Below are 14,965 nucleotides of genomic sequence, written 5' to 3'. Positions count from 1 at the left end.
TTTTAAAGTTTTTATCCAATTGAAACTAATAATATATTAAAGCAATAATTCCTCTTGACTAAATGGGGTACATCCTAGGAGTGCAAAGGTGATTAAACATTTGAAAAAAATCAGTCAATATAATACATCATATTACTTACCCAAAAGAAAAATCAATATGATCATCTCATTAGATACAGAAACACCATTTGAAAAAATTCAACATTCTTTTTTTATAAAAAATCAGCAATAAGAAACAAAATAGAGCTTCCTAGACTTGATAAAGGACAGCTATTAAAATGTCCAGATAATGGTAAATATAATGAATGCATTCCCCTAAAGGATTCCACTGAACTATTTAGCATCATTCTATGTGTGTCTAATGAGTACAATAAGGCCAAAAAAGTACTAAAAGAATATTGAAGATAAAGAATAAATAAGATTATTTCTATTTTCTATTTGCAGAGTACATCATCATTTATATAGAAAAGCTAGTGGAATAAAATATCCTATGAGAACTAGTAATTTATCCTAGCAAGATTGTAGAATAGAAAACCAATTTTGTTTTATTTCTATATATTAGAAATAGGAAAATTAAAATAATATCACTTACAATAACATCAAAATTATAAATATTTAGGGAGGAATTTGACCAAACATATGAAAGACATATACATTGAAAAATAGTATGCCGGAGGTAAAGAATAGATAAATAAATGCAGAGATATACAATGTTCATAATTCCAAAGACTTAGTATTGTTGAGATATAAATTCTTATCAAACTGCTCTGTAGCTTTAATACAATAAAAATCAAAATTCGGTAGACTAAGTGATGACAGCTAAAATAGTAGCATAGGCAGCTCAAAGGATATCTTTGAAATGTCCTTTCCAAGAAAATGAAATTTCATCGGAATTCTGAAAAACAGTGGAATCCTTACAATAACCAACCAAATGCTGAGGCAAGAAAAGGGCAAATTAAAAGTTATAGGAAACCTGATATTTTGATTTGCATGGTTCCACCATGCAAAGAAATAAACTGTAAACCAATCACAGAAGAGAAAAGAAATGGAAAAGATAAGAAAAACTGGAAAATAATGTGCACATGGAGAATTATATGTTAATGGAAAACATTGAAATCATGAAATGATTTTTAAAAATCATCTAATCTAAGAAGATGAGATTAAAAAAGAATGAATAAAAATTGAACATGCTCTAATGTAGATGTAGGACAGTATCAAGCATAACAACATGTGCTTAATGAAATTCTCAGAAAGATAAAATGAAAAAGAGGAAGGAAGAATTTGAACAGGGGCCACTAATCAAGTCTCAGCATAATTGAAAAGATTGAAATCATACCATGTATCGTCTCAGACCTTCATAAAATAATTAAAACCAGAAATCAACAAAAACAATAAACACTCATGAATACTTGAAAATCAAATAACATACTACTGAATGATCAATGGGTCATTGAGAAAATTAAAAAGGCAATCAAAAACTTTTTTGAAATAAATGAATATGAAAACACAGAACATCAAAACCTGTTGGATGGGGCCTGCACTGTGGTATGGCAGGTAAAGCCATAGCACTGGCATCCAATATTGGTATTAGTTCAAGTTCCAGCACTCTACTTCTGAATAGTTCCCTGCTAATGAGCCCGGGAAAGCAGCTGATGACCCAGGTCCTTGGGCCCCTGCACCCACGTGGGACACCTGGAAGAAGCTCCAGACTGCTGACTTCAGACTGGCCTAGCTCCAGCCACTGCAACCATTTAGAGAGTGAATCAGCAGATGGAAGAATCTCTCTCTCTCTCTCTCTCTGTCTCTCTCTCTGTATCTCTGTCTCTCCTTCTCTCTCTCTAACTCTGTTTTTCAAATAAACCTTTAAAGAAACTGTGTGATACAGCAAAAGCAGTATTAAGAGGGACATGTATAACATTAAGTGCTTACATTAAAAAAACAGAAATGTTTCAAAATAAAGATTTAATGACACATTTTGAAGACTTAGAAAAACAAGAACAAGAGGTGAAAAATAATAAGGATAAAAGCGGTAATAAAAGAAGGTGAAACAACTAAAAGAAAAATACAAAAGATCAACAAAACAAAAAGATGGTTTTTTGAGAAGATAAACAAAACAGATAAAACTCTAGCCAGACTAATAAAGAAACAAAGAGAAAAAACTCAAATAAATACAATTACAGATCAAAAAGGAAACAGTACAACTGACACCACTGAAATACATAGGATCATAAGAAACTACTATGAAAAACTATATGCTAATGAACTGGAAAACCTTTAAAAAATGATAAATTCCTGGATACCTATATTCTGTAAAGATTAAATCAAGAAGTTATAGACAACCTAAACATACCTGCTACAAGCAATGTAATTGAAGCAGTAATCAAAAGTCTTCCATCAAGGAAAAGTCTTCCAAGAGGAAGTAACTCCAATATTCCTCAAACTATTCCAAGATACTGAACAGGGCGGAACTCTGCCAAACTGTTTTTATGAGATCAGCATTACTTTGATACCAAAACCAAAGACACAACAAAAAAAGAAGACTACAGGCATATATCCTTAATGAACATAGATGCAAAAATTCTCAATAAAATACTAGCAAATTGAGTCTGAAATCACATAAAAAAATCATACACCACGATCAAGTGGGATTTATCCAAGAAATGCAAGGCCAGTTGCATTTGCGACATTTGCAAATCAATAAACGCCATAAACCACATCAACAGAATGAAGAACAAAAACAATACGGTCATCTCAATAGATACAGAGAAAGCATTTGATAAGATTCAAAACCACTTCATGAAAAAAACCCTCTGCAAATTAGGTATAGAAGGAATATTCATCAAAACTATAAAGGCTATACACCACAAACCAACAGCCAAGATCATACTGAATGAGGAAAAGCTGAAAGCATTTTCCCTCCGATCTGGAACAAGGCAAGGATGTCAACTTTCGTCACTGTTATTTAAATAGTACTGAAAGTTTTAGCAAGGGCAATTAGGGAGGAGAAAGAAATAAAGAGCATCAAATTGGAAAAAAGGAAGTCAAATTATCCATGTTTGCAGATAACATGATGCTGTACATGGAAAAACTTAAACACTCCACCACAAACTTGTTAGAATTGATAAACCAATTCAGTAAAGTTGTAGGTTACAAAATAAACATACAAAAAACAGTAGATTTTTGTATGCTAATGATGAACTCACAGAAAGAGAAATCAAGAAAAAAAATTCTAGTTAAAATAGCCACAAAAAAAATCAAATATTTAGGAATAAATTTAACCAAAGAAGTGAAAGAGCTCTACAATTAAAATTGTCAAGCATTTATGAAAGAAATCATCAAGGACACAAAAAAATGGAAAAAATAGGCCTTACTCATGGATCAGAAGTAGCAATATCATTCAAATGTGTATACTACCTAAAGCAATCTACAGATTCAATACAATCCCTATCAAAATACCTATGACAATCTTTAGAGAACTACAAAAAGCAATCCTAAATTTCATATGGAATCACAGAAGACCCCGAATAGCCAAAGTGACCCTGAGCAAGAAAATAAATATCAAGCTGGAGGCATCCCAATACCTGTTTCAAAACATACTACGAAACTATAGTAATTAAAACAGCATGTTACTGGAATAAAAACCATTGCATAGATCAATGGAACAGAATAGAGAGTCCATAAATTAATATACCTACATACAGCCAATTGATTTTCGACAAAAGTGTTCAAACCATGAGGTGGAGTAAAGATTATTTTTCAACAAATATACCAGCAAAACTAGATGTATACATGTAAAAGAATGAAATTAGATCCATACCTCTCACCATATACATAAATCAACTTAAGATACATCAAAGACCTAAATTTAATACCTGAGATTATGAAATTGCTGGAAGAAAATGTAGGGAAGGTGCCGGTGCTGTGGTGCAGCAGGTTAATGCCCTGGCCTGAAGCGCTGGCATCCCATATGGGTGCCGGTTGGAGAACCGGCTGCCCCACTTCCGGTCCAGCTCTCTGCTATGGCCTGGGAAAGCAGTAGAAGACAGCCCAAGTCCTTGGGACCCTGCACCCACGTGGGAGACCCGGAAGAAGCTCCTGGCTCCTGGCTTTGAATCGGCACAGCTCCAGCATTTGATTTGCAGTCAATTGAGGAGTGAACCATCAGATGGAAGACATCTCTCTCTCTCTCTCTCCCCCCCCCACCTCTCCTCTCTCTGTGTAACTCTTTCAAATAAATAAATAAATCTTAAAAAAAAAGGAAAATGTAGGGAAAACACTCTAAGACATTGGTGTAGGGAGTGACTTCTTGGACAAGACTCCCAAAGCATAGGCAATAAAAACAAAATTAAACAAATTGAACTATATCAAACTCAGAAGCTTTTGCAAAAAGCAAAGTAAAAACTCAACAGAGTAGGAACAGGCGCTGTGGCATAGTGGATAAGGCTGCTTTCTGCAGTGCTGGCACCACATATGGGCACTGGTTCGAGTCCTGGCTGCTCCACTTCCGATTCCGCTCTCTGCTATGGCCTAGGAAAGCAGTAGAAGATGGCCCAAGTCCTCAGGCCCGTGCACCCATGTGGGAGACCCGGAAGAAGATCCTGGCTCCTGGCTTCGTATCAGCTCAGCTCCGGCCATTGCAGTCATTTGGGGAGTGAACCCATGGATGGAAGACCTCTCTCGCTTTCTCTCTGCCTCTTCTTCTCTCTGTGTAACTGTGACTTTCAAGTATAATAAATAAATCTTTAAAAAAAACTCAATAGAGTGAAGTGACACTCAACAGAATGGGAAAAAATATTTGCAAATCACCTATCTGACAAAGGATTCATATCCTGAATGTATCAGCAACTCAAAAAGCTCAACAGCAAAACAACACAACCAATCTAGTTGAGAAATGGGCAAAGGACCTCAATAGAAAGTTCTCAAAAGAATAAATACAGATGCCCAACAAATATGTGAAAAAATGCTCAACAACATTAGCCATCAGGGAAATGCAAATCAAAGCCATAAAGAGACATAATCTCACCCTGTCTGAATGGCTAAAATCCAAAACACAGAAAGTAACAAATGTTGGTGAGAATGTAGACAAAGGGGAACACTTTTACACTGTTAGTGGGAATATAAATTAGTTCAGACACTGTGGAAAGCAGTGTGGGGATTTCTTAAAAAGCTAAAAATAGACTTGCCATATGATCCAGATCACATCACTGGGTATATAACTAAAATATTCAAATACAGTCTATCAAAGAGATACCAGCACCATGTCCATAGCTGCACTGTTCACAATATCCAAAATTTGGACTCAAGGTGGCCATCTTCAAATGAATGGATAAAGAAAATGTAGCATACATATATAATAGAATATTCTCCAGCTATGAAAAAGAAAGAAATTCTATCATTTGCAGCAAAACAGATGCAACTGGAGGACATCATGTTGAGTGAAATAAGCCAGAACCAAAGACATTTTCTCCCTTATATGTGGGAGATAGAACTTAAAAAACAAACCAAAAAAAGAAATATCTGTGTGTATCAGTATTGATGCAAACATACTTTTGTAAAATTTGGTTTATCCTTTTGTTAAACCAATGGTTAAGAATGTTATACTAATGTAGTTTCAATGACCTGTGATTACTTTAAAATTTGCTGTATTTGGGTGAAATGGTCATTTCTCCATCCAATTATTGTTTATAACCATTGTCTATATCCTCACTAGAGTCTCTTTGCTTTTTACTTGTTACACTTCTTATTCGGTGAAGTATTAAGACTTTTCACCTTAATGTAAATTTAAACATATTATCTCAAAAACTAAAAAAACAATATAGAAAGAAAGTGAGAAGGAAAGTAAGTAGAAGGAAGAGAGGGGAGGGAGTAAGTGAGGATGGGAATACCATTATGTTCTTAGAATTGTATCTACAGATCACATTTAATCTGTTAAAAACTAATTAAAAAATTAAATTAAAAATAACAAATTCCTGTCAAATGTGACAAAAAAATTCTGAATTATCAAGGAAATATTACCTAATATTCAATCCTGGACTTACTGGGTTTAGTTTATCATAGCATAATTCAGTACAAATATGGAACCTGCCAGATCTCTAAAGCAAAAATATTTTTTAATCCTAAAACATCTAATTTTTGTAATACACTAAGCAAAACAGAGCTTACTCTAGAAAAATGTATACTTAAGAAAATGTCATCATCTTTTAGGACCCATGGGTGTCACGTAATGCACTATATCAGCAGTTAAACACAAACTGTTGCAGTATATTTCCGTGAGTGAAAAGTCTGAATGTGACTTGAACACTAACTTGTTTTCTCATTTACCCTGTCAACATTCCTGTGACATATGTAGGGGTCAAGTTTCATTGGAAACTATAAAAGTGACTACATACATTCCAATTGGGTGACTAAATAAAGTGATATGTACTTAATAAATCTTACCACTCTCCTAATTTTATAAAGGTTTGTGGTCAATATTTCTTGAATATTATCCATGATATCTTGATTTATAGATGCTGGAGATTGTATTGACACAGCTGTCTCACGGCTGCGGCTAGGAAGAAAATATCAGGGTTATCTATAGGCATACAACACATAAATAAATAAATTCAATATATTCATGAAAACTAAAGTGTCCATCAATATATGCATTCCAAAGACATTTTAGAAAAGCTAATTGAATAGGGGTGCTGGGTTAGGAGTGCAGAAAGGTTCACTGAAAAACAGAAAGCTGGGTTTTAAGGGTAATAAATCCAACCATTCAGGGAATTTGGATTTTTTTAATTACTTCATTTAAATAATTCAGAAAAACTGACTGCAATGTTAAAATTTGCCAAATGTTTTCTTTTTCAAAAAATTTACAAAAGAATTTAGATATAGACATAATAACAGAGCATATTGCATTGTTCCTGCTTGAATCAAAATGTTTCTGACTTACTTCCAGAAAGTTTTTGATTTCTCTTTTGATTTCTTCTATGACCCATTGTTCATTCAGGAGCATGTTGTTCAGTCTCCATGTGTTTGCATATGCTCTAGGGATTCCTGAGTTGCTACTTTCCAACTTCATTCCACTGTGGTCTGAGAAGCTGCATGGTATAATTCTAATTCTTTTGAATTTGCTGAGACTTGCTTTATGGCCTAGTATGTGATCAATCCTAGAGTAGGTTCCATGCACTGCTGAGAAGAATGTAAATTCTTTAAATGTAGGCTTGAAAGTGCTGTAGATATCTGTTAGATCCATTTGGGCAATAGTGTTGATTAAATCTGCTGTTTCCTTGTTGATCTTCTGTCTGGTTGATCTATTTCTGAGAGTGAAGTATTGGAGTCCCCCCAGTACTAATTGGAGTCTAAGTCTCCATTTAAGTCCCTTAACATATCTTTTAAATAAACTAGTGCCCTGTAATTAGGTGCATATACATTGATAATAGTTACACCTTCCTGTTGAATTTATCCCTTAATCATTACATAGAGTCCCTCTTTGTCTCTCTTAACAGTTTTTGTGGTAAAGTTTATTTTCTCTGATATTAATATGGCTACACCTGCTTTTTTTGGTTTCTGCTGGCATGGAATATCTTTGTCCAACCTTTCACTTTCATTCTGCATGCATCTTTGTTGGAAAGATGTGTTTCTTGTAGGCAGCAAATAGATGGGTTTTGTTCCTTAATCCATTCAGCCAGTCTGTATCTTTTAACTGGAGAGTTCAGTCCATTACCATTAAATGTGACTATTGATAAGTAGTAACTTTGCCCTGCCATTTTCCCAAAGATATTTCTAATATATGCTTTGAGCTTCCTTTGATCTTTTACTGGGAGGTTTTCTTCCTTTACCTTCTTTCATATTGATGGCCGTGTTTCTGTGTTTCTGTATGTAACACATCCTTAAGCATCTTTTGCAGGGCAGGATGAGTGGCAACAAATTCTTTCAATTTCTGTTTGCTATGAAAGGTCTTTATTTTGCCTTCATTCACAAATGAGAGCTTTGCAGGATATAATATTCTGGGCTGTCAGTTTTTCTCTCTTAGTACCTGGGCTATATCTTGCCATTCCCTGCTAGCCTGTAGGGTTTCTGATGAGAAGTCAGCTGTGAGTGTAATTGGAGATCCTCTGAGAGTAATCTGACGTCCTCTCTTGCACAGTTTAGAATCTTTTCTTCATGTTTCACTGTGGTAAGTTTTTTTTTAATTTCTTTTTTTTATTTTTTAACTCTTATTTAAAAAATATAAATTTCCAAATTGCAGCTTATGGATTACAGTGGCTTTTTCTCCCCCATAGCTTCCCTCCCACCTGCAACCCTCCCATCTCCCGCTCCCTCTCCCATTCCATTCACATCAAGATTCATTTTCAATTATCCTTATATACAGAAGATCAATTTAGTATATATTAAGTAAAGATTTCAACAATTTGTACCCACACAAAAACACAAAGTGTAAAGTACCATTTGAGTACTAGTTATAACATTAATTCACATTGTACAACACATTAAGGACAGAGATCCTACATGAGGAGAAAGTGCACAGTGACTCCTGTTGTTGACTTAACAAGTTGAAATCTTGTTTATGGCATCAGTAATCACCCTAGGCTCTTGTCATGAGTTGCCAAGGCTATGGAAGCCTTTTGAGTTCGCTGACTCTGATCTTATTTAGACAAGGTCATAGTCAAAGTGGAAGTTCTCTCCTCCCTTCAGAGAAAGGTACCTCCTTCTTTGATGGCCTGTTCTTTCCACTGGGATCTCACTCGAAGAGATCTTTCATATAGGGCTTTTTTTTTTTTTTGGCCAGAGTGTCTTGGCTTTCCATGCCTAAAATACTCTCATTGGCTCTTCAGCCAGATTTGAATGCCTTAAGGGCTGATTCTGAGGCCAGAGTGCTGTTTAGGACAGCTGCCATTCTATGAGTCTGCTGTGTATCCCACTTCCCATGTTGGCATTAGCAGACTAGTGTCTGCTAATACTAACTGAAAGAATTAAAAAGGGAGAGAACGATCCAACATGGGAAGTTTCATAGCAGAATTTATTTCATTAAGATCTGTCTACTGCTACACGCTAAACAATTCTGCCTATGTAACTAAAAAATTATGTTCAATTTTGTCTTAGTTGTTTGTGTTTTTCCAGGAGGTGGTGTAAGGAAAGGCAAACTATACTTTAAATGAAAAACAATTTGAAGAACTATGCAATTTGTTTGTGGTATCTCATTAAACAGGTTAAAACACACACATATTCACACACACACACACACACACTTACAGCAAAGATGTACTAGATGGTGTGTGTATTAACTGGCCTGCTTCTGCTAGTTCAATGGCATGCTTTCTCTCAAGTTTTTCATAAAGAAGCACAATGCTTGATTTTGGCTGATCATATTCTCTGAGCAAAATCTTCTGCAGATATCTGCTATTGAAATATTCCAATCTGTTCAAACAGGAAATAAAAGAGAAATTCCAGAAGTTTATTGTCTTTTTTCCAAGACTTTTTATTCTACTCAGAAGGTTCCAAACCTGGTTGATCTACTATCAATACACAATATACTTTATTTACACGGGAAATGTAATATCTGATGGAGGGAGAAAACTGTACAAGAAATTTTAATTTAGTTTCAAATACATGCTAATGATGAAATTAAAGCTCCATTTAATCTGTCTGGAGTCCACCAGACCAAGGGAAAATAGATTATGAAGGCAAAACTATCTCTTGAATACAAGAAATACTAATCAAGCAAAGTCTACAGTTCAGAGAAAGCCATGAAAGAAGAAGACATTTAATACTGTTTATTTTCAAAGGATAGGGGGAACAATTGGGCACCTTTGAGAAAACTTTGTTTATTGAACTTGAATTCAAACTTACACAATAAACTCACAAAAAGGAAAGAAAAAATATGCTAATTCACAGTTTGGCAATATCCAAGTGAAAATGTTTATCTAAATACAAATGTATGGTCGATAAATTCACATTTTTAAAAAAGCTGTACTATCATCTGGAAAACTTACTGAAAGCTACTCTATTGCAAATATTTGCATGCTAAAGGGTATATTTTGATGTTTCAAGTGTCTGAATTCTAGACTCAAGCTGTGAACTTACAATGTGCTTCTGAAGACAACAGGTGACATTAATGATCTCAGAAAAATAAAAAACAGAAACAGTGTACCATTTTACATAATAGTTTTTACTAACCAAAAAAAAAAAAAAACCCAGAAATTTATGGGAATGGCTAGAGATACTATAATAGGGGAAGGGAATATTTATGTAGAAAAGATGAGAGTGATGGGAAGAAAGAAAAGAGAATTTCAAATTTGCATTTTGTTTTAAAAGGTTGTGTAGCACTCCACAAGCAAACCTCCTTGTGTAAAATCCCATAGAACATACAGAAACAGAAAGCTAAGTAACTAGATTAAACTGTTGACTACAAAAATATTTTGGGTTTTGTTTATCAGACAAGGCAAGACATTGAGTATAGATATTCCTATTCATGGTTTTTATATCTTTTTCCTAAGATCAAGAATAAGCATCCAAGTCAGACATATGGAAAAGATCTAATTTTGCAGATATTTTAGATTTGTAATTAGGATGAAAGAATTTATTTTTAATGTCACAGTGTTTAAAATACAATTTTTTGGTCAGAGACCACTATGCTTATTTTTCTGATTCTTTGACCGTAACTTCAACTTAGAAAACATCACTTCTGGAAAATGACATATAATTATGCCTAGAAATTATTAACCCTACCATGTATATCAGGTGTTTGCTGCTAAAATCAGATCTTATGTTTTACAATTTCTCTCAAGAATCTAGGTAGAAGCAGCAGAATTTAATATGTATTAATATCAGAGCACCTGGATTATTTAAAATAACTAAAACATTAGATTGAAATGTAGTACTAGATTCAATATCACAGGAAAAAAATCCCTTTTGAAATTCGTTTTTATTAATTGAAAAATATTTTAGGAGTATCCATTATGTGGAAGGTACTCTTCTAAATACCGCAATTACATAATTTAACAAGACAAACATGTTTTTCACTCTCATGCAAGTTATATTTTAGTGAGAGAGAAACATAATAAGGATTCTGTCCCGGTTGCCCCTCTTCCAGGCCAGCTCTCTGCTGTGGCCAAGGAGTGCAGTGGAGGATGGCCCAAGTGCTTGGGCCCTGCACCCCATGGGAGACCAGGAGAAGCACCTGGCTCCTGCCTTCGGATCAGCGCGGTGTGCCAGCCACAGCACGCCAGCCGTGGCGGCCATTGGAGGGTGAACCAACGGCAAAAGGAAGACCTTTCTCTCTGTCTCTCTCTCACTGTCTACTCTGTCAAAAAAAAAAGTAATGATATATTTATATTAGTTTATTTAGAATAACAATTAAGAAAATATTTCTTAATTTTAACACATTAAAATATTACAGTTATATGTCATTAAAAGAATTACACTACTGTGATATATATAATGAAAAATTCTTGGGTATTGAGGAAAGAATTCTGTGAAGACATGAAATCAGTCTTGATTTACATAAAGTATTGATATGCAAGGATCAGGTAGAAGAATATTCCAAGTGGAGAGAACCTTAGGCAAAGTTGTTAAGGTAGGGAGTTGATGAATTTAATGCACTGAAGAAACAAAAAGACAATATGGCAGCAGTACAGTAAATGTCAGGGAGAATAGTATGAGATGGGCTAAGAAATCTTAGCGGCAGCAGTTAATGTAGGGCTTTATAAACCAAGATTAAAAGTTGGGATGTCTAAGTGGCAAGATATTAGATTTAACTAGGATAGTAACATAATTTGGCATAAAATTCCTTTATCTGGAACTGTGCATAATATAAAAAAAAAAGATAGCCTGAGAACTCCATGGCACATTATTTAATTTTAAATTTTACATCAGTCATGTCTCTCATGGTGAAAGAAGAAAGAAGAAACAAAGAAAGTAAGAAACAAAGGAAAGAAAGAAACAAAGAAAGAAAGAGAGAAAGAGAGAAGAAAGAAAGAAAGAAAGAAAGAAAGAAAGAAAGAAAGAAAGAAAGAAAGAAAGAGAAAGAAAGAGGAAGGAAGGAAGAAAGAAAGAGAGAGAAGAAGAGAGGGAGGGAGGGAGGGAGGCAAAAGGAGAGATGTCTTTGTTTTAATTGTCATCAATTTTAAGACATGGAGAAGAATAAAGCTCAACTATCCCTAACAGAAACATAAAACAGAGAAAGAATCTTATTTTTTCTTTTGGTTTCTAAACATACACACAGTTACACTTTTGGTAAATCCTCACTTGTCTTTCCAGTAATATTGTCCCCAGTGTCCTGATATATCTTCTATGCCAGCCAGCAAATGATCAAAGAACTGAAACAGAACAAAACATGGATCTAAGAATACAGTATATATGAGGAACTTGATCAGTTACTGCCAAATAAGTGGATCCATCAAAAATATCTTCAAAATTCTTGTTTTCATCTGACTTATTTCTTCATCCTAAACTCTTTACAGGGTAAACAAATAAATTAAATGATCTACGCTTATATGTGAAGATTTTTTTTCAATATCGATAGTTTTAGCATTAAAAATTGTCTATTGCAAATATCAGTCAGCATCATATGACAGATCCATTCATCCGTAAAAGGTCTCGGATGGTACTTTGGAGGAAGCATGGACCCCAAAGAACTTAAAACCAAATTGGAGAGGCAAGTCTTAAACAAGGAGTTAGAGATAAATTTCAAACTTGGCATATGTATATGTATAAATACAACAAGAAAAGAAAACTTTAGAAGATAGGTAGAACAATATGGCTTAGAGAATGCTTATACAAAATAGTATTTTGTGAGATCAGCTCTGATAACATGGGGGTATGTATAGAAAAAAGAAGTCATTCTATACTATATGAACAGTATAAATAAAATGTATGAGAGAAAATAAAGTATCTCATGAAAATTACTTGATGTCTTTTAAAAAGATTTGTTTATTTATTTTAAAGACAGAGCTACAGAGAGAGAGGGAGAGACAAAGAGAGATCCTCCGCCGCAGGTTCCCTCCCCTGATGGCCTCAACAACCAGAGCTAGGCCCGGCTGAAGTCAGGAACCAGGAGCTTCATCCAGGTCTCCCCTGTAGTTGGCAGGGGCCCAAACACTTGAGTTGTCCTCCAGTGCTTTTCCCAGGCCATCTGCACGAAGCTGGATCGAAAGTGGAGCGGCTGTGACACAAACCAGTGGCTGCATGGGATGCTGGCAGCCTCACAAGTGGTGGTTTTATCAGCTACACCACCAAAAATTATTTTTTAAAAAAGTTTGAATAGACATAGTCAAGGGTGTAGAATATTAAGATTAAAATTTTAATTTTACAGTTCAAAAATATAAAACATAAATCTATTTAAAAGATATGATCGATAAGCCCAGCTTGAACGATAGTCCACAAAAATATATTTAACATGCCAAGTTCTTGAAAGAAAATAAAAATCTGGAAACGTTATATTAAAAGCAACTTTAAAATGTAACGACTAGGGGTGGGTGTTGTGGTGCAGCATGTTAAGCCACCTCTTGGGACACCTGCCTCCCATACCAAAGTGCCTGTTTTAAGTCCCAGCTACTCTGCACTTCTGATCCGACTTCCTGTTAATGCACATGGGAGGCAAAAGATAATGACTAAGTTACTTTGATTCCTGCAACCCCAAGGGAGAACATGGATAGAATTCTTGTCTCTTGGCTTAAGCCTATCTTAACTCTAGTTGTTGCAGCCATCTGGCCAATAAACCAGCACATGGAGGATTTCTCTCTCTCTCCCTCTTTCTATCACTGTGCCTTTCAAATAAATAAATACCATTAAAACCATTTGGACAGGGGCCAGTGCTGTGGCAGAGTAGATTAAACCTGCAGCACTAACATCCCATTATAGGCACCTGTTGGAGTTCCAGCTGCTCCACTTCTGATCCAGATCCCTGTTAATGGCCTGAGAAAGCAGTAGAAGATGGAGCAAATGCTTGGGCCCCTGAATCCAAGTGGAAGACCCGGAAGAAGCTCCTGGCTCCTGGCTTTGGATCAGCCAAGCTCTGCTGTTGCGGCCACTTGGGGAGTGAACCAGCAGATGGAAGACCTTGCTCTCTGTCTCTCCCTCTCTCTGTCTGTAACTTTTCCTCTCAAATAAATAAATAAATCTTTAAAAAAAACCAATAGGACAGAAAGAATTTGGATTAAAAAACATAGGGGAAGTTAGGTGTGATTCATTAATTGTGACAGTTGCATTATAAGAATATGAAATACTAATAGTGGGGGAAGATGGATGTGGTTTATTAATTGTAGCAAAAGTGCCATACTAATGTAAGACATTAATAATAGAGCCAACATTGTGGTGCAGTGGGTTAAGCCACCACCTGCCCCATATTGGTGCTTATTCAAATCCCTGCTATTCCTGTCTGATCCAGCTTCTTGTTAATGTGCCAAAGAAAGCAGTGGAAGATGGCCTAAGTCCTATGGCCCCTGTACTCACATGGGAGATCCGGATGGAGTTCAAGGCACCTGGCTTTGGCCTGGTCCAACACCAGCCATTGTGGCCATTTAAGAAATGAACCAGTAGATGGAAGATATCATGCTTGCTCTCTCTATCTCACTCTCTCTCTCCCTCCCTCTCTCTGCAGCTCTCTTTGAATTAAATAACTCTTTTAAAAATACATTAATAATAGCAAAATCTGTAGGTATATGAGAATTCTTTGTACTACCTTACAATATGTTTTGAAAATTTAAAACTAATATGAAATTAAAAGTTTAACAATTTTTTCAGTATGTAATTACATTAGATAACAAAATGTATCAATTTTAGCCTTTCTTAATTGGATAACTTGATTATGATTATATACAAGAGTCTCCTTTCTTAGGAAATAGCAATCCACTTTGAAGTACTTCGGGGTGAAAGGTCAGGATGTCTGTAATTTAGATTCAAATGATTTTAGCAGATGACATCAATAACATGTAACATATATAAACCAAGATTGATAAATCATAGACGGCAAAGGTAACTA

The 14,965-nt window shown here is 35.2% G+C and overlaps 1 protein-coding gene across 1 annotated transcript in view; it reads right to left on the bottom strand.

The window, feature by feature from the left end:
- The window catches only part of LOC133752655 (sodium/hydrogen exchanger 2-like), a 71,064-nt gene that overhangs the window by 2,428 nt on the left and 53,671 nt on the right, over positions 1-14,965 (bottom strand). Inside the window, 4 exon segments of the mRNA XM_062183053.1 lie at positions 6,439-6,512; positions 7,536-7,554; positions 9,234-9,402; positions 12,232-12,302. Coding sequence (XP_062039037.1) covers positions 6,439-6,512; positions 7,536-7,554; positions 9,234-9,402; positions 12,232-12,302 — 333 coding nt within the window.

The sequence above is a fragment of the Lepus europaeus genome, chromosome X, assembly GCF_033115175.1.
Source record: "Lepus europaeus isolate LE1 chromosome X, mLepTim1.pri, whole genome shotgun sequence".
Classification (NCBI taxonomy): domain Eukaryota; kingdom Metazoa; phylum Chordata; class Mammalia; order Lagomorpha; family Leporidae; genus Lepus; species Lepus europaeus.
This window is presented reverse-complemented; position numbering and strand designations above follow the sequence as displayed.